This window comes from Acinonyx jubatus, chromosome A2 (assembly GCF_027475565.1).
Source record: "Acinonyx jubatus isolate Ajub_Pintada_27869175 chromosome A2, VMU_Ajub_asm_v1.0, whole genome shotgun sequence".
NCBI classification, from domain to species: domain Eukaryota; kingdom Metazoa; phylum Chordata; class Mammalia; order Carnivora; family Felidae; genus Acinonyx; species Acinonyx jubatus.
This window is the reverse complement of record NC_069383.1, coordinates 97,223,322-97,235,785: the sequence shown is the minus strand read 5'-3', so window position 1 is coordinate 97,235,785 and position 12,464 is coordinate 97,223,322. Positions and strand designations below refer to the sequence as shown.

Sequence of the window (12,464 nt, the reverse complement as noted above, 5' to 3'; positions counted from 1 at the left end):
CCTTCCTTCTGCCTCTCCCCATACCACCCATCCATTTGCTCACGAAGTCACTTCTGAGAGCCTTTGTTGGTAGACTTTCACTTGGCGGAACCGGCTCTCAATCCTGGGTGGTTTCTAGCAGGGATCTTCCTTTCCGCCTCCGGCCCTCCGGTACCTGATCTTCAGTCCTACCATGAAGCTCTTGGATTGGTGTGCAAGCTGACTTTGACACCTGCGATTCAGTTAACAAACATTTAGTGAAGGAAAGATTCGATGATGAAAATTCCCAGAACTTCTTAGTCCTCATTCAGTGTTTTCAGCTGACTCATGAAATATGTCATTCTGTGTTGTTCCAATTATCCAGCTGTAAAAAGGAATAATACCCCATTCTAACGTAGGGAAGTATTATCTGTGTGTATTATTATATAATATTTCTTATACAAGAAAGCTGTTGTAAAAGTCCAGCTACCAAAAATAATGAAGAAGTTACCTGGATGTTTGCAAATGTCAAAAGCTTAAACAAGCTTCAAGTAGCGATAAATGAAACTATGTTTTAATGGTAGATAGCTCAGTTTCAAAAGTGTTTATCTCTTCTGCTTCAGGAAATGTGGCCACAAATTGTTGGGTTTGGTAAAGATTATTTTTATTTATTTTGAGGGGGAGGGAGAGAGAGAGAGAGAGAATGAATGTTCACAAGCAAGGGAGGGAAGAAAGAGAGAGAGAGAGAATCCCAAGCAGGCCCCACACTGTCAGCATGGAGCCCAACACGGGAATCAATTTCAGAAACTGTGAGATGATGACGTGTGCTGAAATCAAGAGTCGGTTGCTTAACCGACTGAGCCACCCAGGTGCCCCCACAATAACATTTTCTGAAGAGAATCTTTTCTAAAGGAACAAATGGAGGTTGATACTTTTCAAACTAGGTTTTATTTGACTAGCTTAATGGAAAATGGTAAAAAGGTGATTAGCAAATAACTGTGAACAAAAGTAATGACCAAGGAGGCCCCAGTGAGGTTACTGAAGATCTCAGCAAAAACACCAGAAATAACATTTTGAGATCAGAGGGAGAATGGGATGGAAATAGTGTCCTAACATCTGAGGGCATTGGGAGGGTGTGAAGAGGAGTGTGTTCTCCTCACAAGTTTCTTGTGAAGCTCTTCTAACTTCCCAGCTGTTTGCTGTGTCTGCTTCCTTCCGACAAAAAGTGATGTGTGCGTGCAGTGCCCTGATAGTCCTTAGTCGATTTTTGTGGTCTGAGAAGAGTAGATTTTTTACAAATTCTTTTTAACTTAACTTTATTTTTCTCAACGTGAAAGAATTTTACATGATTCCAAAGTCAAACTGTGAATAAAAAAGTATACACAGAGAAATGTGCCATCACTCTCTCTCCCATCTCCTAACGCAGCCCCCATGGGGTAAGCGTTCTCATTAGTTTTTACTGTACCTTTCCTGTAATTCGTTTAGTAACAAATTAACCAAATGTAGAATTTTCGTTTTCCGTAACAAGGAGCATAATGGATGCACACTTTTGCCTATTGTCTTTTGAGTAACACTGCATCTTAGAAATCATTTCATACTATTTCCGAGAGACCTCGGGACAAGAGACGTCTTGTTGGCCACGTTGTGTAGATTTCTCGTCGTGTATTTTACCAGCCTGCTGTGAGTATCTATGTCATTGCCGAGATTTTGCTATTAGAAATAATGCCATGATCAATAATGCCAGGATTTCGGAGGGGGTCTGGAAAAGGATGTGTTACTGTCACTGGGTGAAGACACGGAGGTGGTGTGGGGGTGAGGCTGAAGAGGAGCGTCACAGAAGACATCCCGGCACGTTCTTCCCTGAGGAGGACCCCCAGGCCAGGGCAACCCGCTGAGTGCCACCCCGTCCCCATTGTGTGTACCCAGTGGAAAGGCAGGGAATGGCTCGTGGCACACTACTGACAAAGTCTACGTAAATGAGAGTTCTGTCCTACTAGGCCCCAACTCCAATCCCTTCTGTAGGGATTGCTTTAGAAAGTAGAGAACCTAAGCCCCTAGGAAATGTTTGGCCACCCTTCCCTAGGTGGGGATGTGACCTTCTGGGACCCCAGAAAACAAGCACTGGTAAACACACATACACACACACGCTCACGCACGTACGCACACCTGGAAGGACTGTGGGCTGGGATCAGAGGAGCAGCAGAATCAGAGGAGGTGAGAAGTTGAAGTCAATGTGGTTGGATAAACTTCCAACAGGTGACACCGCTGCTCCAATTTCACAGGTATCATCCCACATATGCCTGAGGACATCCTGAGGACATCCTGAGGCCATGCTAGAATGATCTCCATTGGGCCGATAAGACACGGACCATCCCCGAGAAGCACAGTCGCGAATCTGGGACCAGAAAGAGGTAAGAAAGAAGAGTTCTGTCTCAACCCAGATAGGTCTCGCAGCTGGGACCCTGGCTGCCCCCAGACCTTCCCAGGGGACTGTGGAGAGGGGTGCGTTGGTGGAACTGTGTACCGATGTGACATTTCATGGAGAATGGGGGTGAGCAGTCAGCAAAGAGAGGACTATTTGCAAAGGTGTTATCCCAGAGGGGACTCAGGAGGTGGATCCTAGGCAGTGACATCACTTTGCTCACAATAGGCCCCAGGAAAGCTTGGAACTCCTGTAACCTGGCACCCATGTTCTAGGAAGGTCCCATACCAGGCTCACTTGCCTACAGACACAGAGACTTTAGCATGTTCTCTTGTTGTTTTCCCAGGTACCGGGGCTCTGGATGCCAGAAACCCCAGTGCGCAGGATTACTCAGAGGTTGGAGAGGTTTCCTTCACCCACGCTGGCGATGCCTCAGGATGTTTTCCAGGACGTCACATAAGGTAACACACAGCAGCCTAGAGCAGGCCAGGTCAGGTCAGGTCACAGCTCGGAGCCTTCCCTGGGCACCCCCATCCCCTCATGTTCAGTTTCGGGGAAAGGGGGACATGGGGGCCGGTCCTCCCCGGGACCGGAGCAGGTTCGATGGCAGTGGACCACCTGGTGGACCCATCATGGCCATGCACGTGTCATGCTGGGAAGGAGGGAAAGGGATCTCTGAGGTGCCTCTAACCTGTAACAGGTTGAATCCAAGGCCCTCAAGCCACCTTGCTTCTCCTCCGTGGGGGAGTGAGTGCACACTGTGGTGTCATATCTGGAATGAATTCATATGGGTCTGAGGACAAGCGAAAGCAAGCAGACACGGCTTTGAGGACGCCTGCCTGCCTGCCTGCCTGGCTGCCTGCCTGCTGGGCACTGTCTTTACAGAGCCACATGCCACAGATGGAGGAGAAGCTGAATGAGAGCCCCTGCTCTACTTCCCTGAAGGAAAGGAGGAAGCCCCATGCCATCAGCAGGAAGCCGCGCTGGCTCAGGGTGAGTGCAGGTACCAGGGAAACCCAACACCCAGGGCCCAGAAAACACACTGCTGCTCCCCTGGTAGCTCTCGGAGACTCCTGGTCCCAGATGAACCTGGAACCCCATCTGCTCCCCAAACATGCCAGCAGGGCCCAGCCCCTGCCACGGCCAGACACAACGTCACTCTCCACTTATTTGGAGCAAGATCAGAAAAGAGGCGTGAGACCATTTCACGTCCCTTTCTGTCTAGACTATATTGGCATTGTTGTACACGTTTCCCCGACGAACGTTCCCAGGTGTCCCGGTTCGCCCGACCATCCTTCCACACCTTCTCCACGTCTGACACACGTTCGTGAGGAGCAGGGAGATTTTTACGCAAAGGACATGGGGCTCATTGCATTATGTCTAATGCTCTGCACTTTGGTGGCCAAGCAACACGCCCCTGGGGCCCCTCCAGTCAGGAGCAAGGGCCTTACCACCTAGACAACATTCTGGAAATGTGACCACTCACCTCACCCATTCAACCCTTCACAAATGGGGGATTGTGACAGCATTCCCTTCTCTTGCCATGTCACAGTGCTGCACTGAACATCCTACATGTCCTATTATCCTGATCCAACCTCTGCCAGGTACTGTCCCTCTCTTCGGATCCCCACAATGCACTGTGCTGTTACAAATCACAGGGACACTGCTGTTCACGCGGGGAGGTGCCGTGCATACTCATCTAACAATCTGACCTGAGATTCTTTTTCCTTGATGGTTTTCGAAAAAAAAATATTTGAAATTTATTGCCAAACTGGTTTCCATACAACACCCAGTGCTCATCCCAACACGTGCCCTCCTCAGTGCCCGTCACCCACGCTCCCCTCCCTCCCACCCCCCATCAGCTCTCAGTTTGTTCTCAGTTTGTAGGAGTCTCTTATGCTTTGGCTCTCTCCCACTCTAAGCGCTTTTTCTTTCTTCCCCTCCTCCATGTGTTCCTGTTAAGTTTCTCAGGATCCACAAAAGAGTGGACACATATGGTATCTGCCTTTCCTTGTATGGCTTATTTCACTTAGCATAACACTCTCCAGTTCCATCCACGTTCCTACAAAGGGCCATACTTCATTCTTTCTCATTGCCACGTAGTACTCCATTGTGTATATAAGCCACAATTTCTTTATCCACTTATCAGTTGATGGACATTTAGGCTCTTTCCATAATTTGGCGATTGTTGAGAGTGCTGCTATAAACATTGGGGTACAAGTGCCCCTCTGCATCAGCACTCCTGTATCCCTTGGGTAAATTCCTAGCAGGGCTACTGCTGGGTCATAGGGTAGGTCTGTTTTTAATTGTTTGGAACCTCCACACTGTTTTCCAGAGCGGCTGCAGCAGTTTGCATTCCACCAACAGTGCAAGAGGGTTCCCGTTTCTCCACATCCTCTCCAGCATCTATAGTCTCCTGATTTGTTCATTTTGGCCACTCTGACTGGCGTGACGTGATAGCTGAGTGTGGTTTTGATTTGTATTTCCCTGATGGGGAGCGACGTTGAGCAGCTTTTCATGTGCCTGTAGGCCATCCGGATGTCTTCTTTAGAGAAGTGTCTATTCATGTTTTCTGCCCACTTCTTCAGTGGATTGTTTGTTTTTCAGGTGTGGAGTTTGGTGAGCTCTTTATACATTTTGGATATTAACCATTTGTCCGATATGTCATTTGCAAATACCTTTTCCCAATCCATGGGTTGCCTTTGAGTTTTGTTGGTTGTTTCCTCTGCTGTGCAGAAGCTTTTTATGTTCATGAGGTCCCAATAGTTCATTCCTGCTTTTAATTCCCTCGCCTGTGGGGATGTCTGATGGGACATCCTAACGTGTTCAGCCATTTCCCACCTCAAATTCTCGTGTGAATGCCAACATCCTTCTTCAGACACTGGGCACCCAGGTCTCACTCTTGCCACAAGTCACTGACGGCTTGGGAGTTTGGTCTGCATTCTGGACCCCAAGCCTCCTGATGTCCATGGTGCTGTGTCTGACTCCGTGTCCCTCCTGTGTTCTACCTCAGGGTATGAACATCTCACCCATGCCCGACAATGAGAACCGCGAGGAAGGGACCATCGAAGGAGGCTGGATGCTACTGGTACAGCGAGTGGAGCACCTGGTACCTGCTGTCCTGGGTAGAGACCCCTCCTACCTCTTCACATTCTTGAGCACGTACAGAGCTTTTGCTACCACCCAGCAGGTCCTGGAAATACTGTTTATGAGGTGAGCACCCTGCCCTTCACAGCCCAGTGTGATTCAGCCCCTGAAAGCTCTGAGTCTCAGGAAAGTCACCAAACGTCCCGGCGTCTCACATTGTTCCTCTGATCCGGGTGGAAACACTCCAGGTCCTCAGTGGGGGCACTGCAGGGGAAGTCACCCTGGCCTGTGGAAGGCTCTGCTGGCAGGGCTGCGTCTCTGCTGGGTCATCTCTGTCCTCTTGCCCACGATCAACTTTCTGCCTCATCCCTCACTGTCGCCAGGTGTTGAGTTGGGCTGTTTTCCCATTGGAAAAGGAGATTGGAGGCTCTATCTGTGTGTCTGAGTCCTGGCTCAAACCAGTCAAGGATGCCCAGGATGAGCAGGACGCCCAGACCCACACCAATATGTGTGATGGAGCTGACTGTGTTTGAAGCCCTATCATTCTTCAAACACGCAGGAAGCCCCACTAGGTGCAGGCACTTCTGTAGGAGCTGACTGGGATCCAATGCGCAGAGCGGACAGTACCCTCCCCTCCAGAGCTCCATTCCAGTCAGCAGTCAGTGACTCTGGATAGGACAAGACGTAGCATCCACAGGACAGCTCATATGATGTCCTTCTGGCCTCCTCCAGATACGGATGCTTCCATTCGGAGGCTGAGGAGGATGGCGGACCCCGGGAGCAGGAGAAACTGTGAGTAGGCTGAGCTCAGGCTGGAGGGCCTTCCTTCTCCAAGAGGGCAGTGCTGAGACTGTGCGTGGGAGGGGCTGCAGGACCCAGCATCCCACACGTCTGAGAGTCCTGTGAGAGGGCAAAGTTCTGAGGGCTTTCTCTTGGAAGCAAGGAAAGGGGTCCTGTCCTGTCTGGTAGAGGATGGGCTGTGGGCACAGGGAGGCAGCAGAGAGCGCCAGAGGACCGCGTCAGCCCCTTAGAGAGTCCAACCCCATCCCTTCCCACCCACAGCCTTGCCTAGACCCCCATCAGGGGACCCAGCATAACGGTTTTGGGGAGCATCACGCTCACCACCTTGGGGAACATGCACAGTGCGTGCTTAGCAAGGGGACAGGAGACACAGTGAGGGCTCAAGGAGCACATATCACCCACACGATGGGAGAACGGTGTCAGCGGGAGGACACCCACATGTGCACTAGGTGCATGAGGCAGCACAGAGGCACAGGTCGTCACGTTGAAGGCATCAGGAGGGTCCCAGCAAGCCCAGGTAAGAGACAGAGTCCTCTTGTCCCGTATTTGCGCAGATCTTCATGGAGCGCTAGGGTATGCAGTGAAGGCACTGACTCACCCCGACACCACCCCTCCACTCACGCACGGACTTGAATTCCAGTGGGAGGTAGGCAGCGGGACACAGCGAGGAGTCTGGCTGGCTTCCCCAAGAAGGACAGAGACGACCACATCATTGGTTAAGGGGTTCCCGTCAAACAGAATCTTGACGGTCCCTCTTCAGTGACCAGGTCTCTCGTAGGCGGGACTGCCAAATCACAGGTGGACAACGTATAGAACCACCCTCTGGACATCCAGGACCAGGAGGCATAGAGGCCAGGTCCCACAGGCCTGTCCTGAGACCTCAGTGGGAGGAACACCGCATGGTGATTGTTCTGGCTACTTTTGTATCCCCAGGGCCATCTCCTCCATCCTGGGCACCTGGCTGGATCACTACCCCGAGGAATTTTTCCGGCCTCCAGACTTCACCAGCTTGAAGCTGCTGCGGGCGTATGTGAGGGTCCACATGCCGGGCTCCGAGCTGCAGCGCCGCGCCCGCCTTCTCTACTCATGGCGGAAACACCGTGAGCCCAATGAGCCAGGGTCTCTGGGCGAGGAGGACTCTGGGTGGGAGATGTGGGCGTGGGGAGGGGACGGGGTATGCCACAGAGAACATGTTTCCTGAGACTGCAGGTGGGCCAGGCGTAGGGACTAGTCTCAGATCACTGTTCCATTAGCCTGCCGTCTGGGAGATTTCCTCCTGGTGGGTTCTTTGACTCAGATGACAATGTGTGCGGAAGAGGTTTGCTGCCATGGAATGGCAATCACGGTGATGACACTTTCTATTCTTGAAGCTTTGGCAGCAGCTCTAGAGCCCCGTCCAGACGTGCCTCGGGAGCGAGCCCCCGCTATCTCTGTGGTGCCCACTGCAGCCTCGCAGCCCAGGCTGCCTGAAGCCACCAGTTCTCCTGGAGCTCAGCGCGTACGAGAATCGGAGACCCTCACTGCCGCGTCCCCACCAGGGCAGGAGGTACTCCCAGCTCTGGCTGACAGTCAGGAGCTGGAAGAGCCACCTGCCCCTTTGGTGGCCCCAGAGCATGAGCAGCCCCCAGCCCCAGCCGGCGGGGTCACGGAAGGGCTGGAGCAACCACCTCCTGCAGCTGAGCAACCAGCCTCAGCTCCCCAACAGCGGCTCATGTCGGCTGCAGCCCCACAGGATGAATTCCCTGACCTTGTCATTGCGTTCTTTGTCGTTTTAGTAGTGGGTATAGAGGTATTTAGTGTCCTTATATACCATTGGTTTATACTTAAAACATAATTTAAGTGTCAAAAAATTTACTCTGATCCTGTGAAATTACAACTTCAAGTGTCAGTATGTACATTCGCAGGATGTTACACCCGTGAGCACTATGTACTCCTAGAACATTTCCATCACAGAGACACGTGGACTACTAATCACCCACGGCTCATTCCCTCACCCCAGTCTCTGCAACCAGCGATCTCGGTTGCTGCTGCTTTAGCTCCTCTGGGATTTCCATGTGTGTGCAAACACACAACATGGCCATGGCCTGTTGTGTCTGGCTACATGACAGGAGACTGATTAATAATTGCTTAAATATTCAATGGCACTCATATTTTTTAGGACAGAGGAATAGTCCTCAAAGAACAAAGATTAGGTGAAGCCCCCACTTGAAGTATCTTCATTAGCTGGCATGGGGACCCTCTGAGGTTTGACACAAGAGCAGAAGCCAGAAGAGAAATGTCTGGACCAGAGCGAATACCTTGAAAATCTTTCATTTTCCTCGACTGGCCATGGTGATATTGGTCTAACGTGCATATTATAAAAACACCCAAATGAAACCGTCAATATGCCATTTACGCTAATCTATTAGGCAGTAAAGTATAAAGTTCTGGAAGGTTTCCTACGGGTGACATGTATTCAGTAAAATGAAGATTTAAATAATGAGGACAGGCACCAAGGTGGCTCAATGGGCGAGTTTCCGAGTCGAATTTGGCTCAGGTCACGATCTCATGGTTCTTGAGATCAAGTCCCAAGTCAGGCTCTGCAATGACAGCTTGAAGCCATCCCTGGTCAGGATTCCCCTTCTTGCTCTTTCCAAAAAACTAAATAGGAAACAACAAATACATACGGCCAAAAAAACCCGTAGATTCTTTGAAGAAATAATGGCCCCCAAGACATGGTGTCATCTTCACACTCCTTTGGCTTTGAGTGCAGCAGGTGACTGTGTTTGTGTTCACGAGTAGTGTGACAGGTTGGGCATCCATCCAGGACTGTGGTCTTGTACTATGGGATGTCGCCACAGTGGACAGGCACAGTCCTGTCCCCTTCTGCATTCTCAGGGGCCACACATCATCCTTTACTCTGCGTCTCCAGAAGCTGAATGACTGGGCCAATTCCAATATTTTGTCTCTCGTCACTGTACACAAGGGCACATGTGTACCGAAACTCTCCCTTTCTGTAGGAATGGACCATCGAAGGAGGCTGGATGCTACTGGAACAGCGAGTGGAGCACCTGGTACCTGCTGTCCTGGGTAGAGACCCCTCCTACCTCTTCACATTCTTGAGCACGTACAGAGCTTTTGCTACCACCCAGCAGGTCCTGGAAATACTGTTTATGAGGTGAGCACCCTGCCCTTCACAGCCCAGTGTGATTCAGCCCCTGAAAGCTCTGAGTCTCAGGAAAGTCACCAAACGTCCCGGCGTCTCACATTGTTCCTCTGATCCGGGTGGAAACACTCCAGGTCCTCAGTGGGGGCACTGCAGGGGAAGTCACCCTGGCCTGTGGAAGGCTCTGCTGGCAGGGCTGCGTCTCTGCTGGGTCATCTCTGTCCTCTTGCCCACGATCAACTTTCTGCCTCATCCCTCACTGTCGCCAGGTGTTGAGTTGGGCTGTTTTCCCATTGGAAAAGGAGATTGGAGGCTCTATCTGTGTGTCTGAGTCCTGGCTCAAACCAGTCAAGGATGCCCAGGATGAGCAGGACGCCCAGACCCACACCAATATGTGTGATGGGGCTGACTGGGGCCCTATCATTCTTCAAACACGCAGGAAGCCCCACTAGGTGCAGGCACTTCTGTAGGAGCTGACTGGGATCCAATGCGCAGAGCGGACAGTACCCTCCCCTCCAGAGCTCCATTCTAGTCAGCAGTCAGTGACTCTGGATAGGACAAGACGTAGCATCCACAGGACAGCTCATATGATGTCCTTCTGGCCTCCTCCAGATACGGATGCTTCCATTCGGAGGCTGAGGAGGATGGCGGACCCCGGGAGCAGGAGAAACTGTGAGTAGGCTGAGCTCAGGCTGGAGGGCCTTCCTTCTCCAAGAGGGCAGTGCTGAGACTGTGCGTGGGAGGGGCTGCAGGACCCAGCATCCCACACGTCTGAGAGTCCTGTGAGAGGGCAAAGTTTCGGGCTTTCTCTTGGAAGCAAGGAAAGGGGTCCTGTCCTGTCTGGTAGAGGATGGGCTGTGGGCACAGGGAGGCAGCAGAGAGCGCCAGAGGACCGCGTCAGCCCCTTAGAGAGTCCAACCCCATCCCTTCCCACCCACAGCCTTGCCTAGACCCCCATCAGGGGACCCAGCATAACGGTTTTGGGGAGCATCACGCTCACCACCTTGGGGAACATGCACAGTGCGTGCTTAGCAAGGGGACAGGAGACACAGTGAGGGCTCAAGGAGCACATATCACCCACACGATGGGAGAACGGTGTCAGCGGGAGGACACCCACATGTGCACTAGGTGCATGAGGCAGCACAGAGGCACAGGTCGTCACGTTGAAGGCATCAGGAGGGTCCCAGCAAGCCCAGGTAAGAGACAGAGTCCTCTTGTCCCGTATTTGCGCAGATCTTCATGGAGCGCTAGGGTATGCAGTGAAGGCACTGACTCACCCCGACACCACCCCTCCACTCACGCACGGACTTGAATTCCAGTGGGAGGTAGGCAGCGGGACACAGCGAGGAGTCTGGCTGGCTTCCCCAAGAAGGACAGAGACGACCACATCATTGGTTAAGGGGTTCCCGTCAAACAGAATCTTGACGGTCCCTCTTCAGTGACCAGGTCTCTCGTAGGCGGGACTGCCAAATCACAGGTGGACAACGTATAGAACCACCCTCTGGACATCCAGGACCAGGAGGCATAGAGGCCAGGTCCCACAGGCCTGTCCTGAGACCTCAGTGGGAGGAACACCGCATGGTGATTGTTCTGGCTACTTTTGTATCCCCAGGGCCATCTCCTCCATCCTGGGCACCTGGCTGGATCACTACCCCGAGGAATTTTTCCGGCCTCCAGACTTCACCAGCTTGAAGCTGCTGCGGGCGTATGTGAGGGTCCACATGCCGGGCTCCGAGCTGCAGCGCCGCGCCCGCCTTCTCTACTCATGGCGGAAACACCGTGAGCCCAATGAGCCAGGGTCTCTGGGCGAGGAGGACTCTGGGTGGGAGATGTGGGCGTGGGGAGGGGACGGGGTATGCCACAGAGAACATGTTTCCTGAGACTGCAGGTGGGCCAGGCGTAGGGACTAGTCTCAGATCACTGTTCCATTAGCCTGCCGTCTGGGAGATTTCCTCCTGGTGGGTTCTTTGACTCAGATGACAATGTGTGCGGAAGAGGTTTCCTGCCATGGAATGGCAATCACGGTGATGACACTTTCTATTCTTGAAGCTTTGGCAGCAGCTCTAGAGCCCCGTCCAGACGTGCCTCGGGAGCGAGCCCCCGCTATCTCTGTGGTGCCCACTGCAGCCTCGCAGCCCAGGCTGCCTGAAGCCACCAGTTCTCCTGGAGCTCAGCGCGTACGAGAATCGGAGACCCTCACTGCCGCGTCCCCACCAGGGCAGGAGGTACTCCCAACTCTGGCTGACAGTCAGGAGCTGGAAGAGCCACCTGCCCCTTTGGTGGCCCCAGAGCATGAGCAGCCCCCAGCCCCAGCCGGCGGGGTCACGGAAGGGCTGGAGCAACCACCTCCTGCAGCTGAGCAACCAGCCTCAGCTCCCCAACAGCGGCTCATGTCGGCTGCAGCCCCACAGGATGAATTCCCTGACCTTGTCATTGCGTTCTTTGTCGTTTTAGTAGTGGGTATAGAGGTATTTAGTGTCCTTATGTACTATTGGTTTATACTTAAAACATAAATTAAGTGTCAAAAAATTTACTCTGATCCTGTTTAATTACAACTTCAAGTGTCAGTATGTACATTCGCAGGATGTTACACCCGTGAGCACTATGTACTCCTAGAACATTTCCATCACAGAGACACGTGGACTACTAATCACCCACGGCTCATTCCCTCACCCCAGTCTCTGCAACCAGCGATCTCGGTTGCTGCTGCTTTAGCTCCTCTGGGATTTCCATGTGTGTGCAAACACACAACATGGCCATGGCCTGTTGTGTCTGGCTACATGACAGGAGACTGATTAATAATTGCTTAAATATTCAATGGCACTCATATTTTTTAGGACAGAGGAATAGTCCTCAAAGAACAAAGATTAGGTGAAGCCCCCACTTGAAGTATCTTCATTAGCTGGCATGGGGACCCTCTGAGGTTTGACACAAGAGCAGAAGCCAGAAGAGAAATGTCTGGACCAGAGCGAATACCTTGAAAATCTTTCATTTTCCTCGACTGGCCATGGTGATATTGGTCTAACGTGCATATTATAAAAACACCCAAAT

The 12,464-nt window shown here is 52.0% G+C and overlaps 1 protein-coding gene across 5 annotated transcripts; it reads left to right on the top strand.

Moving 5' to 3' along the window:
* The first annotated feature begins 1,709 nt into the window (after nucleotides 1-1,709).
* LOC128314828 (uncharacterized) lies at nucleotides 1,710-11,949 on the top strand. 5 transcript variants are annotated; one of them, XM_053218678.1, is made up of 10 exons: nucleotides 1,710-2,369; nucleotides 2,727-2,841; nucleotides 5,394-5,593; nucleotides 6,200-6,259; nucleotides 7,202-7,368; nucleotides 7,639-7,814; nucleotides 9,268-9,425; nucleotides 10,026-10,085; nucleotides 11,026-11,192; nucleotides 11,463-11,949. In XM_053218678.1, the coding sequence occupies exons 2-10, from the start codon at nucleotides 2,818-2,820 to the stop codon at nucleotides 11,924-11,926; spliced, it is 1,476 nt and encodes a 491-aa protein (XP_053074653.1). In that variant the 5' UTR covers nucleotides 1,710-2,369; nucleotides 2,727-2,817; the 3' UTR covers nucleotides 11,927-11,949. The 5 variants fall into 5 exon arrangements, with proteins under 5 accessions (XP_053074653.1, XP_053074651.1, XP_053074650.1 ...); XM_053218674.1 differs by lacking the exon at nucleotides 1,710-2,369 and having other exon boundaries at nucleotides 2,687-2,841; XM_053218676.1 differs by lacking the exons at nucleotides 1,710-2,369; nucleotides 10,026-10,085 and having other exon boundaries at nucleotides 2,677-2,841.
* The last annotated feature ends 515 nt before the right edge of the window (nucleotides 11,950-12,464 follow it).

Coding starts and splice junctions, on each gene's coding strand:
- LOC128314828 (XM_053218674.1), top strand. CDS start 2,704: ATGTTCTCTTGTTGTTTTCCCAGGTACCGGGGCTCTGGATGCCAGAAA. Junction 6,260..7,201: donor CCCCGGGAGCAGGAGAAACT/GTGAGTAGGCTG, acceptor TTGTATCCCCAG/GGCCATCTCCTCCATCCTGG. Junction 9,426..10,025: donor CTGGAAATACTGTTTATGAG/GTGAGCACCCTG, acceptor GGCCTCCTCCAG/ATACGGATGCTTCCATTCGG.